General features: G+C 39.1%; 2 protein-coding genes across 2 annotated transcripts in view; both read right to left on the bottom strand.

The window, feature by feature from the left end:
* GMDS (GDP-mannose 4,6-dehydratase) overlaps positions 1–24,918 on the bottom strand; it is a 648,894-nt gene that overhangs the window by 610,243 nt on the left and 13,733 nt on the right. The gene's annotated exons all lie outside the window — the stretch shown is intronic.
* On the bottom strand, positions 17,761–22,671 carry LOC108281818 (iron-responsive element-binding protein 2-like). Its single transcript, XM_017497520.2, has 4 exons — positions 22,482–22,671; positions 22,274–22,396; positions 18,870–19,055; positions 17,761–18,176 (listed from the first exon to the last, which is right to left on the bottom strand). The coding sequence occupies exons 1-4, from the start codon at positions 22,572–22,574 to the stop codon at positions 18,066–18,068; spliced, it is 513 nt and encodes a 170-aa protein (XP_017353009.1). The 5' UTR covers positions 22,575–22,671; the 3' UTR covers positions 17,761–18,065.

The following is a 24,918-nucleotide window of genomic DNA, read 5'->3' as shown; positions in this document are numbered from 1 at the left end:
TTTTTTTTTTTTTTTTTTTTTTGAGACAGAGTCTCGCTCCATCGCCAGGCTGTAGTACAGTGCACGATCTTGGCTCATTGCAACCTCTGCCTCCCAGATTCAAGCAATTCTCCTGCCTCAGACTTCTGAATAGCTAGGATTACAGGCACACACCACCACACCTGGCTAATTTTTTGTATTTTTAGTAGAAACGGGGTTTCACCATGTTGGCCAGACTGGTCTCCATCTCCTGACCTCGTGATCCGCCCACCTCGGCCTCCCAAAGTGCTAGGATTACAGGCATGAGCCACTGCGTCTGACCCATATTTTTTACTGTCAAGTGCTTTTGTGTAAATAGGTGTAAGAAAGTAATTGCTTATCTGTAGCATATAAATTCAGCCTCAGGAAGGATGGGGATGCCAGACAACTACAGATTGCCCCCATGGGTGGCTCAGATAGAGTCACCTTTGCTTTCTGACAGCTCAGTGTACACAAACTTTGCTACATGCACAAAATTACTTAAAATACTATATAAAATTACCTTCAGGCTATGTGTTTATGAAACATAGATTTCATGTTTAGACTTGGGTCCTACCCTCAAGATTTGCATAAACATTTCTCTACATATATGAAAACATTTCAAAATCTGAAGAAAAAAAAAAATCTGAAACACTTCTGCTCCCAAGCACTTCAGATAGGGGATATTTAACCTGTACTTGTATGTCCCTGTTTGATAATGGTAATAATGCTGTGGCCTTATAAGAAAGGATGTACAAGCCCAGGCACAGTGGCTCACACCTGGAATCCGAGCATTTGGGGAGGCCAAGGGAAGAGGATCACTTGAGATTAGGAGTTCACAACCAGCTTGGGCAATATAATGAGACCCCATCTATACAGAAATTTTTTTGATGAGCCAGGGGTGGTAGTATACACCTGTAGTCCCAGCTACTCAAGAGACTGAGATGGGAGGATTGCTTGAACCTAAGAGTACAAGGTTACAATGAGCCACTGTACTCCAGCCTAGGCAACAGAGCAAGAAGCAAGACCTAATCTCAAAAAAAAAAAAAAAATTGTGTCCCAAAGATTACCTCTCAGCTTTATTCCTGGCTTTAACTAGAAGTCCAGTTCTCATTTGTAATATCACAATTTATTCCTCTGTTTTGATTTCAATTGCATTTTATTATTTTAATCAGGATCCCTTAAACACAATATTACATTATTTAAAGTAGTATCATCTAAAATGTTATTTTAACAAAGGGGTCTTAGTGAATTTTGCAACATGAGTAAAAAAATGAGAATGTCGTATTCACATGATAGCAGTTCCAAACAAAAACAAAACAAACAACAACAAAAAAAGACTACCTCCAGAATATGCCATGGAGTATAAAAGAGTAAAAAGAAGCCAATCTGTGGCCACTGCCCACAGGAGGCAACAGGAAACTTGTTGCTGCCCCTTTAAGAAGCAGCCAGGTCGGTGGGAAGAAAAAGAGAAAATGAAAGTCAAAGAGCCGTAAAAGAAACAGGTTTTCTTAAACAGGAGATACAAAAATTGAACAGTAATTCTACCTAAATTATTCTCCAAGATAATGAAAAGCAACAGGCAATGTTTCAGGCCAAGCTCCCCTGCATGGAGATGATTAGTTGGAAGCATCCAGTATGCTGAAGTCGATAAGTGACAGCTTTTGCATACTCTCATCAAATTATGATACAGATTCTATGGAAATCATCAGACCAGCATTCGTTGTAAGAAATATGATCTGGGATTGAGTTTGGAAGCTTCTCATGGGTTTACTCTGATACTGTCTTTAATCTGACTGCAGAGGGGCTTTCCCTAGGGGTCTATAAAGCTCTCCAGGGGATTAGAGTCCACACCCTGGTGCAGTGAATGGGATTCCTCCAATTCAAAATGGCTCCAAACCAAGTAAGACAAGGGCTGAAGTTATAGGGTTTAGCTATGAAAGGTCATTTAGATGATCTTATATAACAACAGTTTAGTCTATGATGGGAAGAGTAACAAAATACAGTGAGTTGAACAGTCCCTAAGAGATAAGAAAATGGACATAGTGACTGAAGCCACTGGGCTGTGAAATAAAGGCTACGGGGATAACGAGAAGGATACTGACAGCCCCTTGTGGAACCCTAGAAATTGTCCACCTTTATTGACACAGGTGCTGGGTTATTGCACTACATCTTAATGCAGCTTGGGTGTAGGAATCCCTAATGCAGAACACTGACCACAGAGCCACAACGACTTCTGGACATTAGACCCAGACAACTTGGCATTTTCAGTTGGGTTATGATGTTGGAAACTCTTTTCAATTTGCAACCTAATTGCTTCCTGAATAAAAAACTCAATGATGCTTCTTATAGGAGAAATGCATTTATTCCAAAGAGTGCACTGAGTAGTTTTTAACTGTTTTACATATAATTTTAGAGTTATAGGAGAAGATCAGTGATCAGAAATATTTTGTGTACAAGTTTAATATTATGTCTCAGCAGAGAAAAAGAAATCCTTTTAGCATTTGTTAATGAACACCAAGTACCTTCATAAAAACATGTTTATTTGAACATGCAAATAATAGTTGTATACTCTTATCAAAATTATAGCACATCTTCAGAAAAAGAATTCTATGTCAAAGCAGACTAATGTTCAGGACAACCAAAAGTAAAACATTAATGAGTGTTTATTAATATTATGTGCCAAATACTGTGTTCTGTAACCTTCAACTATGTCTAGTACCATTATCCTCACTTTACAAAAGAGAAAACTGAGGCACAGAGCAGTTGAATAATTACTTGAAAGCCACAGAACTGAGAATTGGCAGAGAGGAGATTTGAATGCACTTGTGTCCACACAATTTCAGGCACTGCCTGAGGTTAACAGTAAGCCTCGGCTGGGCAGGGTGGCTCACGCCTGTAATCTCACCACTTTGGGAAGCTGAGGTGGGTGTATCGCTTGGGCCTACGAGTTCAAGATCAGCCTGGGCTACATGATGAAACCTCATTTCTACTAAAAAAATACCAAAAAAAATAGCAACAAAAAATACCAAAAGTACACACCTGTGGTCCCAGCTACTCAGGAGGTTGAAGCAGAAGGATTGTCTGAGCTGGGGAGGTCAAGGCTGCAGTGAGCCAAGATTGCACCACTGCACTCCATCCTGAGTAACCAAGCAAGACCCTGTCTCAATAAATAAACAAACAAATAAATACGCCTTATATCCTATTGATCTTACTAAAAACAGAGGTGCTGAGCAAACTGCCCCCTAACTTGTACTTTCTCCTGCTCCTATGCCATAGCTCTCTTCCACAAGTTCATTCTGGTAGGTCCTAGGCTGTTCTATGCAAATGATTCATCACTTGCTAACCTTAGATTTTCCGGCTTGTATCCGGATCAGTGTGTTTGCTATGGACCAACTAACACTGATGATCAATATTACAGCACAAGGAAATAAAAAAGCACTTGTGATTATCCAGTAAGCTAAAGCTCAGAAGGAAATGATTGCAAAATCCTAGCATAGAGTAGAATAAGGAAATGTTTCAAAAAGTTTGTCAGAAAAGTTCCAGCTTCCATCTGGACCATGACCTACAAACACCATTAATGCTCCTATCAGAACTATTTAAATAAGATTCATGGTTTGTCCTCTGAAATCTCCTGGGACACAATGACTACCTAGAAGGTAATCAGACCTTGACCACAGGAGAGTCAAGGACGTCATTCCAGCTCTCCCGCCATTCTCACTTCCTGGCAGGTGAACTCTGCTCCTATTCCAGCCTCTGAAAGCCTAACCTAAGAAGAGAAAAAAGGAGAGGGGGAATAGAAAAGAAAAAACTGAAAAGAAAGAAATGAAGGAGAGGGAGAAAGCAAAGAGGAGGGAGAAAGGAAACAATTACGCTAGGAGTCATTTCTGATAGACCGACACTGAGCCAGGCCACCCCAGCTTTCACTCTCTTCTGGACACTCACCAACAATATATTTTTGTCAAAATTGTCCTTGGGTGAGGCATCCTGATTCCTGGGTAGAAATAATATGAAAACCGTGAAGTCAGAGCCTCTTCTATAGTAGAGATGCAGAATGCAATTCATTAATTTTTAAAGAATTTCTCAGAGCTGTAGGAGACCTGTGAGATCATGATTGCTGTTTGCATCTAAGAGTTAGATTCTGCCTATGACAACTGTCCATAAGGGTAACAGTCCAACTAAATTTTGGCATTACTGTGTGCTACAATTAATTTTTTAATCCAGTTAATAAAATGCTTTCACAGAGTATATCATTAACAAAAGTTAACTGATAAATACCCCAGAGCAATAGTCCCAGCAACAAAGATATCATAACCTCCCGATTAGAATAAGCAGAAATTGAATATATGGAAATGCAAACTTCAGTAAACATCACAGGAATTTAAGTGTTTGCACATAACATGTCAAAAACTAATGAACCCTGACTCTACTGGTATTTATTCTCCTAAATTATATCACTCAAAATAATATGAAACCATTAAAAACTAACATGTGAACTAAACTATACATGCAAATGTCTACGACAATCATAATAGGAGGTGCTAAGCTGGTTAACCAACCAGATCTCTTGAGGCTGTGATTTTCCTTCCCCTGGAACCCCAGATGCATTCATCCCTGTAGTCCCTTGTACTCAATCAGTACTTGCTGACTCCTAAAGAATCATCCAGGAATGATTCCAGATCCAATTTAAGTTCCATATCCAATTCTAGGCCAGTAACATTTGCTGAGAAGCAGTGAAGTCAATCAGTAATAAGTCAGTCAAAACAATGAAGAAAAGATAATGGCGGCAGTAACTACTTCTGAGTGGTGTGATTATGGGTGTTAAATTCCTTCCCCCGAAACTTTATATCTCCTATACTTCCATTTTTCAATAGCGAACATTATTTTTACTATTTTGAATAAATGTTAAAAAAATGTTTATGAAATGTACATAAAATGTTTCAAGTCACTACCACAGTCCCCATAAATGACTGGTTCTCAACCCTAACCTCACTTTTCAAACACCTCAGAATGTTTTTAAAAACAGCCAGGTTCAAGTCCTACCCTAAACCCACTGAAATGCACAGGAGAAGAGCCAAGACTTTTTCAATCTGCCTAAGTAATACCATTGCACCACCACCATCAGAATTATGCTTTATGGATGCTTCAACTACAAACGACAACTTTCTTATCTTGAGAGGTACTGAAATGAAAGGTCAGAACATCAACAAAAAAGCAAAGTAATCATTTGGAACAAGCTCCAAATCTAGAGAAACAGCTGATTCTAGTAAGAATTTCAGTAATTCCTAGGGAGTGACTGCGGAAAAAGCAAGCACAGCAGGAGACACTTGAGATTGGACTGGACACAGGGAGTGAGGTGCCAATTATGGTTGGCACTATAGAATGGAGCAGACAGGCCAGGGCTTGTTTCCCTGGGATTCCAGAACAGAAGGTTATGCCACACAGGGGTCCCCTGGGTCACAATGACAGCTGAATCTCAGTGGCCACAAGAGCAAGAAGACAACAGGGCCAGCTCCCCAAGGTCTATGCAAGTGCAGCTGCCCAGCACTCCCCTTGCTGTCCAGACACAGGCTCTCCTACCGGCTTCCATCTTCAGTTCTGCGGCATTTCCAGGAACATGGGTAGTTACCACACAACCATGCTCAATGAGAACCAACCTGTGGCTGTGCAGCCCTTTCTCAGCACATGGCCCAGGCCTGTGGAGGGTCTACACAGCGAAGTACAAGGTAAAAGGAAGACAAGCAGCTTCTTACACTTCCCTCTCAGTGCTGAACCTGGACAAAATGTACCCCTCTTAGCACCTTTAAGAACTTTTTCTAGAGAAACAAAAATGGCAGACCTATCTGAGCATGCTTGGTTCCTCTTGGATATACAGAGCAAGGCTGTGCCAACTTCAGTGTCACTCAGGATTAAATGTTTATGACATCCCACCACTGATCTAACAGGATCCATTCACAGAGGAAAATGAAGCCTGAAAAGCCAAAACTAACACCACCTTTCTGTTCTTCTCGGCACTTCTGGACCCTCCACGTCCTCCTTTTCCTCCTCCACCTTTATAACCACTCACTTTTTCTTCAGTGTACACTCCAACACCTCTCCATCCCATCTTAAGTGATCTGCCTTCAGCTGAGCCCATTTGTTAAACAGGTAAAACTGCTTTTAAGAGAAACATTTTTCCCATGCAGAGTACAATTAAGAAAGCAGCCCTTCCCCATCCGCAGGACAGTCATGCTTCCTTCCAACTAAGCTTGGTGAGCTTTGGAACTGGTGGTATGAACAGATCCAAAGGGTGTGCTTTAACAAATCCTTCCGAAAAATCTTGGAAATCAGCTATTTGAACTTGGAGCCCATTTCTCTGTAAGAGCATTCACTTGAACACAAATTTAGTTTCTGAGCCATAATGTGCAGTGTTAAGAGTAACGCTGAATAATGCATTTCCTGCATGGAATAACTTTCTCACTACAACTGTGTAGTGTTGTAAAGCTCCCTTTTTGCCCCTGGAATTAGCCCCAATATCCCCTGTTGACAGCTTCAACAAGTGGGGTCCAGGTATGACATCTGAGAAGCAGAGAAAATAAGGCTGCAGTCAACAATGGGGCAATGGAAGTGTGCAGGAAGCCAGGCTCTGGGCAGTAACCGCAGAGGCTGGCTCATGGGGGCCAACACTATGATCGATGTGATGAAGTGGGGAAAGGCAAGGGGAAGAAGACAGGAAAAGCAAGAGTCCCTGAAACAAACTTCTAGTGGTGGGGGCCTCCCATGGCTCCACCTTTCCCCAGGGCTTCACTGCAGATGGGGCAAGAGAGGGCATCAGCCAATCACTGTCCAGAGGTAGGAGACTGCCTGTATCCACTCTGGTACACAAGAAAAACCAAAGTGATTCTCCAGGATAACAACGTTCCCATTTCCAGAACACCATTACGCAAGGCACTTTCTCACATCCTAGTACAGATAGATAAACGTGGTTCAAAAAAACTAAGAAGTTTGCCCATGGGTTGGGCATGGTGGTTCATGCCTACAATCCCAGCACTTTGGGAGGCCAAGACTAGAGAATCACTTGAGACCAGTCTGGGCAACACAGAGAGACCCCATCTCTACAAAAAATAAATAAATAAATACAAAAATGAGTCAGGTGTGGTGGCACACACCTGTGATCTCAGCTACTCAGAAGGCTGGGATGGGAGGCTCACTTGAGCCCAGCAGGTCCAGGCTGCAGTAAGCAAAGATCATGCCTTTGCACTCCAGCCAAGGCAACAGAGCAAGATGAGAAAACGTAAATTTGCCTGTGACACCCAGTGAGTATTGAGATCAGGAATCAAACTCATGTTCATCTGTCTCTCCTCTCTCTTTACAGATTCATCTTAATTCCAAGTCCAGAATTCAGGTACCAGAAATGGGCACTTTGCCCAAATCATCCCTGACAAAGATATTTGCCTATTAACACAATCTTAGTACAACTAAATAGAAAATAAAAATTGTTGACCTATAAGATAAAACAATCTTTCAAAGCATACTTGGTTGCTCTACCTGAAGAATACTAAATTGTAACCTAGTCATCCAGCATGAGCCTCTACTTGTAAACCTGGAAGGCTTATTCCTGCCTAAAGCCCCAGTGAAGCAGCTTCTGCCTCCACATTCCAAGCTGTTAGGGAAACAACAATGCTGCCTCTTCCACCACAGAATTTGTGAGACTCCTCTGAAGACCACTCTCCAGAGTCCAGAGTTGACTTCCTCCTCAGATCCTACCAGAGGATTAATTCCTGAAATCTTTCCAAATCCAAACATTAAACATTAACTACATTAGTCAATGTCCTACTAGAAGGTTCCATTATACATGCTATAAATTTCGACTTAGGGAAACTAAAACTCTAGACGCTTTTATTTTCTATGTATATTTACATCTATTTTCTGAAATGTATATTTAGAGAGAAGAAAAACCACAGTCCATCAAGGTTAAGTGATCTCCATTCTTCAAAGACCTAAGCAGTAATCTCAGATTTCCTGGACCCATCCCTAAGCCCTCCACTAACAGCAATGGCCTCTATAGAGAACCTAAGATTTCAAGTTGGGCTCCCAATTATTTGCCTAGTCTAGATAAAATATTTCTTTCTAAAACACTTCCTTGCTTTTAGCAGCTAAATCAAAATTCCCATAATAACAATCTGGCAATAGTATAAACTTTAATAGGTTATACTATTTATAGTATAAACTTTAAATAAGTTAAAAACTACATGTTCAAACATCAGTAAATATTAAAAGACAACTCAATGGAAAAAAAAATACCATATAAGTTTAAATTCAAACTTATTAAATTAATCAAAATAGCAAAACAGATAAGGGATCAAATAAAAAACCACTGTTGTCCACAAAAAAGCTGAAAGAAAAAAAGAAGGACTTCAATACCTGGTCAACTCTTTCTATTTCTCCTCTTCAAGGTTTATATTTAAATGTAGAAAAGCAAAGCTTTACAAAAATCTACTATGTATTACTACTTCCCCTCAAAAACAACCCGCAAAATCTTCCCATCCACCTTGAGAAATTGACTTAATGAATTTTGCATTTTCTCCCCCGCCTCCCGCCCTGTCACCCCCGTTCCTCCCCCTATATACCCGGGTTGACCAACTCACAAAGCCAGCGGGATGCCTAAGTCAACATTAGGAGAGGGGAACAAGAAAGAGTGCCTGGCCGAAACAAGGTCTGTCACCACCCAGAAGCTCCCCAAAACTAGATTTTCAGTTTCAGGTTCCCAAGTTAAACCTGAAACAGCACAATGATAATTTGAATATTCCTTCCAAGCACACTCAGAGACTAGGGAGAGCTGCAGAAACAGAGCTGAAAGGATTCCCTGGGGATCTTGACTCCTAGCTTCTGGAGCATATTCTTTGTGAGGTATGAAAAGCACCTAAGGGCTGGGCACGGTGGCTCACACCTGTGATCCCAGTAGTTTGGGAGGCCAAGGTGTACAGATGGCTTGAGCTCACAAGTTTGAGACCAGCCTGGGCAACATGACGAAACCTCATTTCTACAAAAAGTAAAATACAAAAATTAGCCACATATGGTAGTGCCCGCCCGAAGTCCCAGGTACTCAGGGGGCTGAAGTGGGAGGATGGCTTGAGCCCAGGAGGTGGAGGTTGCAGTGAGATGAAATAGTGCCACTGCTTTTCAGCCTGGGCAATAGAGCCAAACCTAGTCTCAAAAAAAAAAAAAAAATGCCTAAGGAATTTGCCTAGCATGCCAAAAGAAGTGGTTAAAAACGAAATCTAAAACAACCAACAAAAGAATGCTTACCAAGTACCTTTTATGGTGCTCAATATCAAATGGGTGCCAGGAAGGATAAGTAGTATAAAGTATAGTAACTCCAAATTATTCCAGACAGCCGTGGTTTCCAACATTCAGTTCCACTCTAGATAATTTATATATGAGACAATGTGTGTCCTACCTTGGAGCCCAGAAAAAAAAAGATCATCCTAGGTTTAAGACATTATCCTTATCCCCAAGAAATTCATATTTCAGTCCCGAGCAAATGAAATCAGATAAATGAATTTATTTTCATTTCAGAATCAGAACAAACAAAATTGGACAAATGAAAACTTTTTAATAGTATTCAGTAGGTGGTTCCCAAATGTACTCTATGGACCAGTACCAATCCATGACACATTTTTAATCCATTCTTTAGCAAAATAAAAAAAAAAAAAAATGGAAATGAGAAAAAGTAGTTTGCATAGCTAAAAGTATATAATTTTGTGAATGTTCTTTATTCTGGGAGTATGTCCTTCTTACATTTTAGTGTAAAATGAGGTGTTTTTTTTTTTTTAATTACTGTGATAGCAGACAGGAATTTGCCATTCCTAAGATTCTTACTTTCAAAATAACCTAACCATCATACATCAATCTCAAGCTTTTACTAGTCTATGTGAAATTTAAAACTCCATGACCTACTGACATTCAGGATTTTTACTCACTCATTCTCCTAGACCCCAAAATAGCGTACAACAGGAAACACCTTATCCTCAATTCCTGATGCCACTTTTAAAACATTACATCACAACTATCTTTGTTTTTCAGCACTTATCACCCATGAGATTTACTTACACCACTCTAACCAAAATCACAACCTCACTGGTGTGATCTACCACTCACATCCACTTTCATGTTTCTTAGAGGACTTCAAAACTGGTTTGTCATCTCTCTGTCCACCATCATATATATCATCACTTTCTATCCTTGTTCAGATAGGAAGCCACAGAAACCAATCTGCAGCTAATTGAATCAGAAATCTATGAAAGCTACAGTGTTGAAAAAGATGACTGAGAGGCTTCATAACAAGGAACAGCACCCAAAATCACACTTCAGAACAGCTCCCTGGAGAATAGCACTGTAGTGACAGAGATGGCATCTGTGTAGCACCAGCACTGGTGCCGGACTGAATGCTCATGCCCATCTCAGGCCTCTGGATGCCTGAGACCTTCTCCATTCAGTCTCTTCCATAACCACACTACCCTCTTCCTCCATTGGCTTATCCCCTGACTGCATAGAAGCCCATTTCCCCTCCATCACAAATAACAAAAACCTTTCGTAGATCTAAGGAATAGGGAAAAACATACAAGACAGGATGTAAATTTGTGTTGCGAGGGGCTAAGAAAGGAACGGATGAGCTTTCCTTTCGAAGTGATGAAAAAAACATTCTGGAACTATAGTGGTAAAGACGGTACAACACTGTAAATGCACTAAATGTCACTAATGATAAATTGTATGTTATGTGTTACCGCCAAAACAACAACAAAAACATCTCTGGCTTCCCTCCGATTTCACGATATTACTCAGTACTTTCGTTCTCTCTCTTCTCCCCTCCCTCCCTAGCTTACTTCTCTTCCAAGACTGAAATGCAAACATTTTCCTCCTTCTCACTCTTATTCCTTCTGTCTCCAGATTCTCCCATTTGGAGATACCATCTACACTCAGTAGCAATTCAACTATCCACCCTAAGGAAGAGAGCTCTACAGCGTATCTTAGAAAACTTCAGTGAAGAACCAGATAGTAAATATTTCAGGCTTTCAAAGCCACATGGTCTCTGTTGCAGCCAGAAACAATAAGTAAACAGACAGGTGTGTCTATGCTCTAATAAACCTTTATTTACAAAAACGGGGAGGGGGAGATTAAAACCAAACAAAAACAGAGCCGGCCTGGTGGCTCACACCTGTAATCCCAGCACTCTGGGAGGCCGAGGACGGCAGATCTCTTGAGGTCAGAAGTTCTAGACCAGCCAGGCCAACATGGCAAAACCCCAACTCTACTAAAAATACAAAAATTAGCCAGGCATGGTGGCAGGCGCCTGTAGTCCCAGCTACTCAGGAGGCTGAGGCATGAGAATCGCCTGAACCCAGGAGGCACAAGCTGCAGTGAGCAGAGATCATGCCACTGCACTCCAGCCTGGGCAACAGAGGGAGACTGTCTCAAAAACAAAATAAAACAAAATAAACAAACAAAAAACTTTAACAGGAGGCAAATGGACTTGGTCTAGGGGAAACAGTTTGTCAATCCTGCTCTAAAGTATGATATACTGCACATCTACATTCCCATTCCTTCTTATATGTAGTATGTTTCCTCTAGGATTTCTGAGGATGTATGAGCTCCAGATATCATTCAAATTCAACAAATATATATTGAGAGCCCACCATATTCCAGATACTGCACTAGGGATACAGTAGTAAAATACAGTCTTGTCCTCGTGGATACATACAAACTGAACGTCACTAGTACCGATCATAAAAATAAACACAACAAACAAAACAAAAACCCTTCCTTCTCCTGATTTCCTCAATCCAACAATCCAATCCATAGCTAAGTCCTTTCATTCTCCCCTCACAGCTTTCTTATTCCTTCCTATCCATCATATATGAGGCTTCACCAAGAACAAGCAATTCCTTCTGTACAAAAAGCAAACTCCCCCAATAAAATATGCAGATTTCTAGATATTTCAATAACATCAAAATTCATGAAAATCAAAACAAGATCCTACTGGGAGGCTGAGGCAGGCGGATCACCTGAGGCCAGGAGTTCAAGACCAGCCTGGCCAACATGGTAAAACCCTGTCTCTACTAAAAATGCAAAAAATTAGCTGGGCGTGGTAGCGGGCACCTGTAATCCCAGCTACTCGTGAGGCTGAAGCAGGAGAATTGCTTGAACCTGGGAGGCTGAGGTTGCTGTGAGCCGGGATCGCGCCACTGCACTCCAGCCTGGCACCTGGCAACAGAGTGAGACTGTCTAAAAAAAAAAAAAAAAAAAAAAAAAAAAAAAAAAAAAAAAAACCTAGCAAACTTACAAGAAAATTTGAAAAGAAGCCCTATTAGCACATGGTAGGCACTAGAGAAACATTCTCAAAAATTATAGGAGTAATCTCTAAAGGAAGATATGAGAGTTTACGTTAGGTACAATTTTGAAGTGAAAAAAGAGAAAGCACTGAAATTAATAAAAGAAGTTTTAGTCACTCAGTGAGTAAATTAAAAACAAGTGATGATATGTGCAAACAAAGAGGCCAGATGAGGAAGGAAAAGTTTTAGTCAACTGAGTTAGAATCATCCCCTTAGGGGTGATGTGGATACAGGCATATTCTACAGGGCTAGAAAAATGTCCTTCTGAGCTAGGTTTTTCAGACCAACTGAGACTAACCTAACAGATTAAACTTCCTAAATGTTTCCACAAAGGCAAACCTACTATACTTCCCACATCTATACATACAGGGAAATATAAAATGCCTCCCCCAGGGACAATGTCCATTTATTCCTTCCATACTAAGCACCCAAATCCAGGTCTTAGTTACCATTTTGTTCTTCAAGCAAAAACAAAACAAATACAAAGCTCGAGCTCCCCATAGACTGAATGAAGAAATAAGAGGAAAACTGGGACCAGACATGGTAGTTCCCACCTGTAATATCAGCACCTGGAGAGGCTGAAGTGAGAGGATTACTTGAGCCCGGGAGTTTGAGACCAGCCTGAGCAGCACAGCAAGACCCCATCTTAACAATAATAACAACAACAAAAAATACAAAAATTAGCCAGGTGTGGTGGTGCACACCTGTGATGCCAGCTTCTCAGGAGACTGAGGCCAAAGGATTGCTTTGGCCCAAGAGATTGAGGCTCCAGTGAGCTATGTTTGCACCACTGCACTCTAGCCTGGGCAAGACCCTGTCTTGAAAAAAAAAAAAAGAGGAAAATTGGTCTGTGTTGTCCTGGTGAGTTTCAGGAACAAGAAAAACAGTACTGGGAGCCAGTTCTCTATGGGTCTCTCCTGTTTCTGCATATCTTACGAGCAGATTGCACTGACAGCTTTTATCAGCTGTACAGGACATCTGTGGACAGCATTTTAAGATAGCAATAGTGTTTCTGGAGCAGATGAAAGATTTGTTTGCTATGCAGAATAATAAAAATAATGTCTCCCTCAAAGCAAAGGCAGGGCAGGTTTACTAGTTCCCTTATAAAAAAATGAGATTTCCCAATCTCAGGTTTTCTCAACTGTGGTGCATACCCACTGCATGGGCAACATCCACCTAGACCCACCCAGCCACCATGTTGTCCACAAGAGAATACTATACAAACAGAGCTGCCACAAACATGAAGTTCATACTGCCTGCTGTGCTATGAGTAATAAAGTCCTTTGTCTCTGACCCAGAAGTGCTGCCTTCTGCCATCATCCATGGAAATATAGGAGGAAGTTAACTTGTTAGGCTGCAAGTAAGGTAAAATCTCAGGCCTCCCTCAATTCTTCACAAACAGGGTTCCCTCTGTCTTTCTCCTTGACTGGGTTTACTCCAACAGACACATATTCCACACTTGCATTTGGACCTGCAGGTCTCTTGCAAAAAAGCTTCCATTTGAATGATTCCACTGTAAACTATAATAAATATGTTTATCCATATTGATCACCAAAAAATACTACCAGTATCTGCATATACCTGCAAAATTCCAATTCATCATTTTTAAAGAACAGATGTAAAAATATAGTTTGAATAAGCAATACTAAAATGCTAACTTCTTTTGTGAAAAGTTATACAAATACAGTACTCTTCTAAGAAACATAAAAAAATCATGTTTTGATTTTAAAATATTTCTAAAGGTGCCAATTAGAGGCTTTTCCACTCAGCATTAAGGAATATATTTCTGTTAAACATGATCAAGCAATTCATTTCACATTACAATCAAACCCAAAACTCAAGCATTTATATATATATATATATATATATATATGACCTGATCAAGCTTTGGTGGTTCATTTTCCCAGGTATAATTAGTTGGTATAAAGAAATACTTTCTATAAATCCCTAAATACCTTTATTTTTCTCATTCTTACACTTAAAAGAACTTAGTGAACTTAGTATGAAGATCTGAGAAAGGATTCCCCTAAAATCACATGTGGTAAATTGTTTAAAAGGCACAGTATGAACAGTCTGAAACAAATGAGGTAAATACCCTTCAGCAAACAATGTCACTGCATATAAAATCATCTAACCTCAATTGTATGTAACTCAGCTCTACATAAGTGAATGCTAAACTAATATCCTGGAAAGCTGAGTCATTTCAATGACTAAATTTATATAAACAATTAAGTTACTACTTATGGCAAGTCACAAGATTTTGGCAGAAAAATTGCTTACTGGCTTGCCAAAGACTAGGTTTGACACACTGGTGTCCCACTGCCAAGAACATTACTGATAATTAGCTTTCTATAGAATTATCTTTCAGACATGTTTTACTCATTCATTTCCTATATATTAAGCTTATATAGGAATGGTTAGTGCAACTGAGCACCTTACTTCTGGAAATGTGGGATTCCCAAAATTCCTAAAGAAAGGAAGAAAAGCATGACAAATTGTAAATTTGACTTTTTTTTTTTTTTGAGACAAAGTCTTTTTTTTTGATAATACAATTTTCTTTATTAAAAATAATTTACAGCATCAGCAACATATACACAACTGTCATCAACTGAACTTTGCCTCCAACATATTTCTATACAATACTTAACATTATTGAACTTAAAACTGTTATACTGTTTTGTTGGCTTTAAATAATAAACAATGATTTTTAGTTACTTAAGTGAGATATATGGTTTCATAGCCACATATTATGTGTAAAATTGATAGAAACATCAGCAGTATCACGCTTTAGGGGAAAAAACACTGAAAAGGCCAAAGTTCATCCTCTTCTTCTCTCTTATTACTCCAATCAGACTAAGACAGAATAAACATCCAGTATCTTAGTATCTTCTCCTAAAAAAATGTCAGTCAAATAATTTCTCCTCATCCTCTTACTCATCACTGAGAACGCAAATGCACACAACATTGTTACCATATATGCAGGCAACTATGATTCTGATTTAGGTCTTAGCTTTACTTTCCTTTAATACAACTGCTATTTGATTACCAAGGAAAAACTGAGCAATCTGGCTAGAGAGATTCTAGGACCTTCCAGTATCTTCTTTCAAATGTCAGCATGGAGAAAACAGTGACAACTGTCATCTTAGAAACTTTTTAGATATAACAATGGCAATTCAGTGGCTGAACATTTTCACTGATTTCATTGTATAAGAGTAGCAAAATATGAAGATGGCAATATGTAGCATAATGTTTTTAAAGTATAAAAAAATGCGTTGGTAATGACCTTTGAAATTGTACTTTAAGCTCACAACATTGATTTTCTTTTCTTGTGTGTCTCACATTATGCTTCCTTATTTTTTGGGTAACACAAAATTACCCAGATATAGTCAACAAAGAAGATACAGACAATGAAAACTAACAGATGCCACATTTTGCAAACATAGCATATGGCTAGAGGCAAAATTATAAGGTAAACACATCAAAACACATATCCACGACTCTCCTCCTTAATTTAAAACCATGTTATCAAGTTTCACCTCATTGTATACAAGCCAAAAAATTAAGAGAACCTTGATTTGTTCCTGAAATACAAGATTTGCTTGTATTATTACTGGACTAGGTGGACTGGATATGTCAATATTTAATTCGTAGTTAGCTAGCTTTACCATCATCTCCTAAATCAGCTGCTGAGGATGCCTGTGCCTCTGCCCATAACTTATACAAAGTATGCTTTCAAAACAACATAAATTTGTTTCCCCTTCACAATCTGGAATTACTATTTACAGGTATTTTATCATTCAACTTGTAATTTCTCCTAACTCATGTTTTCATGTAAATTAAAAACACATGCAATGAATTTGAAAGTAACAAAGAAAATACTTATAAAAAATTTAAATAAATCATTTTGTCAAATTTGAGTCCATCTTATTGTCTAAACACATATTTGCAAAATATTTTCAAAAGATTGTCAAAGTTCTCAGCGGTCTTCATCCACTGGTTTGGTAGTTTCAGCATTTGCTTAAAAGAAGTAATTCTTTATGTAACGTGAATTAATTCTGAATTGCAGTAACTTAACTAGGTCATAGAAAGATCTCCATGTGAAAAACAAATCACTACAATTAACCTTTGGCCTGCTAGGTTTAAAAAAAAACAACGGTATAGAACCTTCCATAATTAATTTTCCAACCTTTTAAAAAAAATTGCCAGCCGGGCACAGTGGCTCATGCCTGTAATCCCAGCACTTTGGGAGGCTGAGGTGGGTGGATCACGAGGTCAAGAGATCAAGACCATCCTGGCCAACATGGTGAAACACCGTCTCTACTAAAAAATACAAAAATTAGCTGGGCATGGCAGTTTGCACCTGTAATCCCAGCTACTCAGGAGGCTGAGGCAGGAGAACAGCTTGAACTCGGAATCGGAGGCTGTGGTGAGCCGAGATCGCACCACTGCACTCCAGCCTGGCGCCTGGTGACAAAACAAGACTCTGTCTCAAAAAAAAAAAAAAAAAAAAAAAAAAAAAAAAACAAAAAAAAAAAAAAAAAAAAAAAAAAAAAAAAAAAATTACCAAACATCTTGTTGACAGAACAGTTGATGTGATGGGCAGACATGCATATTGAGGATATACGGTACTCAGCAACAATTTAAGTGTTTTATCCTTACAGTCAGCTTTGGTTAAAACAGTAACATAACAAAATTAATAAGAGTCATGCATCGCAGGTGATAAAGGATTCAAAATGACAGGAAATTAATTTAAATAATCAAGAAATAGAAAAATGCATAGGGTTGACCACTCGTATAATTAAGGGTAGATAATTTAAATGAACCAGTTCAGAGTTTAATGATTAAATAACATTCTCTTTAGGAACTATGAGTGTGAAATTTTGGTTAATGATACTGAAAATACTAGGTTGTAAGAAGTTACAGTATTACATAGGTGAGCAAAATAATCTAATCCAATTAATATAATGCCATCTGGGGCTTGCCGGATAGTCACAGCGGCAAACCGCTGAAAAATTAAAGGCTGCATCATATGTGATACATATTTCCACACAATCAGTTGTATTTTGCCATGGTCCATCTTCACATGTGGAAGGAATCTTGGCTGGATTGGACAGAATGATTGTGACCTGGGGAAGGTTCTATCTCTTGCAGTTAAACTAAGGATAAACCTGGTATATGACAAACAGAACGCCAAATGTGTCCAGCTCAGTACTGAAAAGGAATTAATATACTTTAAAGGTCCACTTACAAATCAGAGTCCAATGACCACAATTTTAGAGTCTAATCTGGCTTCTTATATTTCAATCTGCTACTCTTAAACCAACAAACAGTAGTACACAGTTTTATAGGTGCAAAACTAAACAACTCCAGGAAGGTTATTCATATAAGAATCTTCAACACAAATTCTGCCTTTATTTACAAAATGGTCTGATAAAATATCCCCCCCCATACTTACAGGTCTCTTCCACAACACACTTCACACGTTGATTTTAGCAATGTTAATAGCACCATTCGTAAATTATTTAAAATCAAGAAGATTTCATTTCAGTCACTACGTTGATTCATCATCATGTACATCCATGGATGAGAGAAGTGAGTATAATGGGACTATCTGCAGCTCCATGGTAAGGATTCCTGGGTCCAGCACAAAAGGCTTTGCAGTTACTAGTTATGAAAGGTATCCATGGTAAGTAGATACTATGAGGATTTTCGTGCCACAAAGTTTAACAATCCTCCGTGTTTGTATAATGTTATTTCCACATCATTTTCAAACGAAGCAATCACGCTGAATACTTTTCCAGTGCTCGTCTTTAAAGAAACAAAAACATCTTATGTGAGCAAGTAAATCTTCCAGGTGCTACTTGATGGTTAAGACCATCTGTCTTCCCATTCAATGACTATACTTGCCACATATTCTGTCTGATTTCTCCTGGTTCTAATTTCCTATATTCTGATTGCCTGAAAAACACCTGAGATACCTGACCATGGGCTTCACAGCTAAGTAGAAAAACAGTTGCAGTTAGATTGACTTATTAATTGGGGAAGTTATACTCACTACTCATATTCATTTTACACCAAATATTCATTGCCTGTAATCAATAGCTCCTACTCGTTTCCCTTTTTTTCTTAGTTGTGAAGTCTGTGCTGCTCTACCCTTGTAAGTTCAACTTTGCCTTCTCTTTGGAGTGGTATATATGCCTGGGTTAAAATTAGATCAGGCCAGCAAAAACTGAAAACCATGAAAAGGAAGCTGACACTTGTTAAGTGGAAGTCAAGATTCCCCTCCATGTACTTTTTTCTGGTGTAAGCATCCAGTTCTTTCCACTTTTCCTCAGAGAACACCAACTATGATTAACATAGATCTAATTATGAAGGAAAGTCATTTTAAATAGCAACTTAACATTCTTTAAGTGACATTAGTATATAATTTACAGCAATTGATTCTTAATTCATAAACATCTGAGTAGAGTGCATAATCATATTTGAAAATTTTAGAGATACCTGTATATTCAATGTAATTCCGGGAGCCAGTTCTTCAGGAAATGTTAAAGAAAATGTTTCTCTACCGGAGAGGCCCAAGGAATCTGCGTTTTCTCCTGGAAGGAACTGAAGTGGAGCTATGCCAATTCCAATCAAATGATCTTTGTGTATTTTTTCATAACTTTCAGCCAAAACAGCTTTCACACCCTGTAACAAATGTGCAATTTATTTCCTTCATAACTTTCCTTCTGAAAGTTATTTACTGAACATTTAAAGGGGGAGAAAAATCTACTCTGGCCTTTCTCTAAACACTTTTAGTCTAATACCTCATAGTGAATCAATGTTCTATCAAAGTATTTACAGAGGCTTTTTATAGATTTTTCTGAATTTCTGAATTTTTATGGAGCGCCCTAAATTATTCTGACCCCCTCCGCTGCTCTAGGATTAGGTACTACCGCTGCTTACCACATCATAAGAGCTCTATAAATGGGCCGGCTCCTTTGATCCCAAAATAGGACTTAAACACAGCAGATCAAACATTCAACACTCTTGAAATGAAACTGAAATAAACAAATAAAGAAGGTATATGGGGCCAGGTGCAGTGGCTTATATGGTTATAATCCCAACACTTTGGAGGCTGAGGCTGGGAGTTTGAGATCAGCCTGGGAAATATACTGAGACCCTGTCTCTACAAAAAAATAGAAATAAATAAATAAATAAAATAAAAAATAACAAGAATAGGCTAGATGCAGTGTGTCATACCTGCAATCCCAGCACTTTGGAAGGCCAAGGTAGGCAGATCACTTGAGGCCAGGAGTTTGAAACTAGCCTGGCCAACATGGTGAAACCCAGTCTCTACTAAAAACACAAAAATTAGCTGGACGTGGTGGCGGCGGTGGGGGGGGGGTGTGTCAAAATAATTTAGGGAGCTCCATAAAAATTCAGAAATTCAGAAAAATAATCTATAATCCCAGTTACTGGGAAGGCTGAGGCAGGAGAATTGCTTGAGCTTGGTAGGTGGAGGCTGCAGGGAGGTGAGATCATGCCATTGCATTCCAGCCTTGCATTCCAGCCTGGGCAACAGAATGAGACCATGTCTCCAAAATATATAAATAAATAACAATAATAATAAAGAGGCTATAAGCCCAGAGCAACAAAGGGAACAGAATGAATTCTATGAATATTTAGAAGACAGAGATAGGTAACTGATTTGGATTACAGTGTTGAAACTAGAGAATGATGAAATGAAATTAGGGAGTGACGCCAATAAGGTCTGAGTTAATGTGCAACACAGGACCCAGGAAAAGGACTGAAACTCAGAGGTAGGAGGTTCTCAGAATACTGGGGGATACAGGTTATAAGGCCACATAAAGCAGTAAGATCCAGCTCAATTCCCACTCCAGAAGAATAGAGGTTTATTCTCTGGAAAAAATGAGCCAAAGGCTCTAGATTTCTGTTTTTCAACTTTTTTCTCCACTGTCTACCTAAAAAGCCTTTTCAGACTTTTTTCCATAATTGTGTCTTCCTGTTCACCCCTCTTCTCTCCAAAATTTTAATACCACTAAGATGCCGTGTATCTTTTTATGTACTCTATATTTGCCTGTACTTTATATGTAAAAAGTAAAACTTTTTTTTACCACCTAAGAATCGACTTTTATTCCTTGGGAGTGCCATCACCCCTTTTTAAATTTTTTTTTTTTTTACTTATTTTTTCTGATAGCAGAAATAACGAAGAGAGTACATTCTCTAGACTGACAATCACTGGGCACAGGGGAAGCTTGAGAATACAAGACTGAAAACAGAGGACTAAGTAGAAGTCTACATCCTGAATGAGTTTCTCTCCTTGAAGAAGCTGAACGGCCTCAGAGAAAATACAGATAATGACATACAGAATCTCTTAATGAAAAAGGTGGCTTATCTACCAATCACCTCCTACAGTAAGGTCCACTGACAAATCCAGCTCCCATCCACAGCTTGTAATCAGTTTTTTGAATGTCTAACAAATGGACAGCCACGCATCACCTGCCATATGCGGAAAGCTTCCAACATCAGAAACAAAGACTAAGACAATTTCCAGGATAAAAGGAACCTATACCTACCATTAATACTCATAAATAATACTTGTAATTAGTATATTGGAAGGATGAGATTTTGGTTTATTCCCATACCCCTCAGAGTATTTACATTTTAAAGGAGAAATTACAGATTAAAATAAGAATGAGGTCTGCATGATATCTGTGTTGCAGCCAGCCTTTTTACAACTACAATTGTAAAGAAGCACTTTGTGAGTATGAAATAGCAGAAAGCACATGTCACATGACTATTCTTCCCAGCAGATGGCCTATTTGCTCTGCAACAAGGAAACAGCCTCAGGAGAACTGTTCTCCTGGCAGACAGCCAGGCACCACAATCTCCTATTTAGGGGGAAAAAAAGGTGAAACTTGGCCCACTACTTCTGAGTCTCTTATGTGCCGATGGGGCAAACTGGGGAAAATTAAATCAAAAGAAGGCAAGTAAAACTAACAGTGGGGACCAGGCACAGTGGCTAAAGCCTGTAATCCCAGCACCTTGGGAGGCTGCAGTGGGAGGATCAAGGAGTTCAATACCAGCCTGAGCAACACAGGGAGATCCCATCTCTACAAATAATACACAAACTGGCCAGGTGTGGTGACTGATGGCTGTAATTCCAGGTACTCGGGAGGCTAAGGTGGGAGAACTGATGCACTTGGGAGTCATGACGGCAGTGGCAGTGATCGAGCCCCCACACTCAGTCTGGGTGACAGAGACCCAGTCTCAAAACCAAAAAAAATATGATCAATAGGTATAAATAATTACTATAAAACAATAGTTTAAAACAATTTCTGCTGAGCGTGGTGGCTCACACCTGTAATCTCAGTATTTTGGGAGGCTGAGGCGGTCGGATCATGAGGTCAGGAGTTCAAGACCAGCCTGACCAACACGGTAAAACCCTTTCTCTACTAAAAATACAAAAATTAGCCAGGCGTGGTGGCAAGCAGCTGTAATCCCAGCTACTCAGGAGGCTGAGGCAGGAGAATCACTTGAACCTGGGAGGCAGAGGTTACAGTGAGCTGAGGTCATGCCACTGCATGCCAGCCTGGGTAACGGAGCGAGATTCCATCTCAAAAAAACCAAACCAAACCAGAATTTCCTTTCCTTCTACTATACTGACTTCTTCATTAAGACTGATGTAGGTTTAACTAAACTCAGAGTATTAAAATGATACTAACTAGATTAGTACAAAATATTACCTAAGATCACACACACAAAAAAGAAACTCTATACCTATAAGGTTTAAATAACTATAAAAAATCCAAATCCAAGTAAGCTTTGACAGGATGTTACTGACAAAAGGGAACATTTAACATTCTTTGAAGCTTAAAATGATAAATGTTAAGATTTAATACCAGTAAATATGGTCCTTTGGCAGCCCAGTCTCTAGAGTTTCCGGAACCATACTTCTTTCCTGCTAAAATAATCAGTGGGATACCTTCTTTCTGGTACAGCTCTGCAGCCTCAAATACATCTAGCTGTAGATTAAAACAAACAAAAAAATCTTTAATACAAATTTTGATCCAGTTAGAAACTGTCTAAATACTTTGTGTACATCCTCACCGTCTGTCCTGATGGAAAATGAATTGTTTTGGGAGCTGGTTTTCCAATAAACTTATTAAAAAGCTTGATATTTGCAAAAGTGCCTCTTGTCATTACAGCATCATTACCTCTTCGAGCTCCGTAAGAGTTGAATTCACGAGGGGTAAGGCTACAAGAAAGTAATGAAAGTCAGTTTTCATTACATATGGAGAATTGAGTTGTAAAACTTGTTAAAAAATATTTTTTTATCATGGAAAATTTCAAACACGAATTAAACCAAAACCATGAATGTCCACGCACCTATCACCAAGCTGTATCTTACGGATTCTTTGCTACAGTCAACCCCATTAGATTATTCTGAAGCTAAACTGAGATATATTTTAAAAGCAATACATTTCAGTATTTCACTAAAAGATGTAGACTCTTAAAAATCTTTATACCAAAAAAAAACCCCACAATAATTTCTTAACATCAGATAGTCAATATTCAAATGTCACTGATTATTTCCAAACTATTTTTTTATAAGTTGGTTGATTCAAATGCAGTTCATTAATGCGTTCAGTTGACTTCAAGTCTTTTAATCTACAGTTGACCTTTAAACAACATAAATTTTTGTTGTGTGGGTTCACTTATCCACGGATTTTTTTCTACCAAACGCTGACAGAAAACATAGTATTCATCACAGGATACAGAAAACTGCACATATGACTTTTCATACATGTGGCTTCTGCAGGATTTACTGTAGGAATTCAGTATCTGTGGAACTGGGTATGCATGGGTGGTCCTGGAACCAATGCCACATCTACACTGAGAATTGGTGACATATGTTCCCTCTCCTTCTTCCTGCTTGTGCTCTATCTGAAGAAATGGCATCACTTGTATAGATAGTTTTCTGTACCCAGATTGTGTTGACTGCTTCTCCATGGATCATTTAACATGTTATTCTACCTTCTGTTCTTGTAAACCACATGTCAGATCCAGTGGCTTGACAAGATTTGAGTTTTTAATTCTGGGCAACAATGCTTCATAGGTCATACCTACTTCTATTAGGAGACACAAGATAGCCAATTGTCTTTTTCTGGAATGTTACCAGTGATTGCTCATTGTGGTCTAGATTGCTTATTTTATTAGAAACTGTAAAATAGCGATACTACAATTCAATCATTCCTTCTTCATTTTTTAGCTAGAAAACTTAAAGAAAAACTTTCTGGCAGGCATGGTGGCTCATGCCTACAGTATCAGCACTTTGGGAGGCCAAAGCAGGAGAACTGCTTGAGCCGGTGAGTTGGAGACCAGCCTGTGCAACAATGGGAGGCCTCATCTCTACAAAAAATTTAAACATTATCAAGGCATGATGGTGTGAGCCTGTAGTCCCAAGCTACTCGGGAGGATGAGACAGGAGAACTGCTTGAGCCCAGGAGTTCCAGGCAGAAGAGGGCCAACTGCCACTGCCCTCCACCCTGGGCAAGAGTAAGACCCTGTCTCTACAAACAAACGAACAGGCCAGACGCCTTAGCTCATGCCTATAACGCCAGCACTTTCAGGGGCCAACATGGGCGGATCGTGAGGTCAAGAGTTCGAGACTCTCCTGGCCAACATGGTGAAACCCCGTCTCTACTAAAAATACAAAAGTTAGCTGCGCCTGGTGGCACGCGCCTGTAGTCCCAGCTACAGGGGAGGCTGAGGCAGAATTGCTTGAACCCATGAGGCAGAGGTTGCGGTGAGCCAAGATTGCGCCACTGCACTCCAGCCTGGCAACAGAGCGAGGTTCAAAAAAAAAAAAAAAAAAAAAAAAAAAAAAAAAAAAATCCAAAAAAACCCAGAAACGAAAGACAAACTTTCCTTCATCAGTGATTTGGTTATGCTGAAATACATTCCATAGAAGAAACGCTGCTTAAAGAATTGATTATTTACCAGTTTTCAAACTAATGAGCTAGTCCTGGTCCTGAGATCTTTTGACAGAAGCCTAGTGGTCTCTGACAGCTCCCTTGTTTTTGGTAATCTTGGTAATTTTTGGTAAAATCATGTACATTTTCCAGTTCCAGCTCTGGAGTCAATAATTTCTTCATGAAGCACTGGTTCACAGTACTGGGAAACAGTATTTAGAAATCATAATCTGGGTGCTAAGGGTGTTCATTGCTACTGGATTAGTAACTATATATAACTTTTTAGGGAAAAATAACTGAAACTAAGTATCTCAACAGTCAATGAGCGACTCTTCTCAGCCTCTGATTTGGTTTTTTTATGCAGAGGCAACAATACTCTAAATTTGTACCTTTACATTTCTTACTTCAGGATAGGAGTGGTAGGAGGTTTAAGTGTCTTTATTTTTAGAAAATTCTAATTGATGAGGACTGCTGGATTAAATGTGCTAAGAAATACATACCAGAAAGCATAATAATTACAAAAATTGTACATTTGAGAGAAATGTTGATTGGTTTTTTTTTTTTTTTTTTTT

The sequence above is a fragment of the Cebus imitator genome, unplaced genomic scaffold (assembly GCF_001604975.1).
Source record: "Cebus imitator isolate Cc_AM_T3 unplaced genomic scaffold, Cebus_imitator-1.0 Scaffold231, whole genome shotgun sequence".
NCBI classification, from domain to species: Eukaryota; Metazoa; Chordata; class Mammalia; order Primates; family Cebidae; genus Cebus; species Cebus imitator.
The sequence above is the reverse complement of the archived record's forward strand: the minus strand, read 5'-3'. Positions and strand labels throughout refer to the sequence as shown.

Bases quoted from the DNA above. Each gene is read 5' to 3' on its own strand.
- LOC108281818 (XM_017497520.2), bottom strand. From the start codon at position 22,574: ATGACAAGAGGCACTTTTGCAAATATCAAGCTTTTTAATAAGTTTATT. The intron at 22,397-22,481 runs GTGAGGATGTAC...TTTAATCTACAG, and splicing joins ATTTTCCATCAGGACAGACG to CTAGATGTATTTGAGGCTGC. The intron at 18,177-18,869 runs GTATCTCTAAAA...GTTTCTTTAAAG, and splicing joins GAATTACATTGAATATACAG to ACGAGCACTGGAAAAGTATT.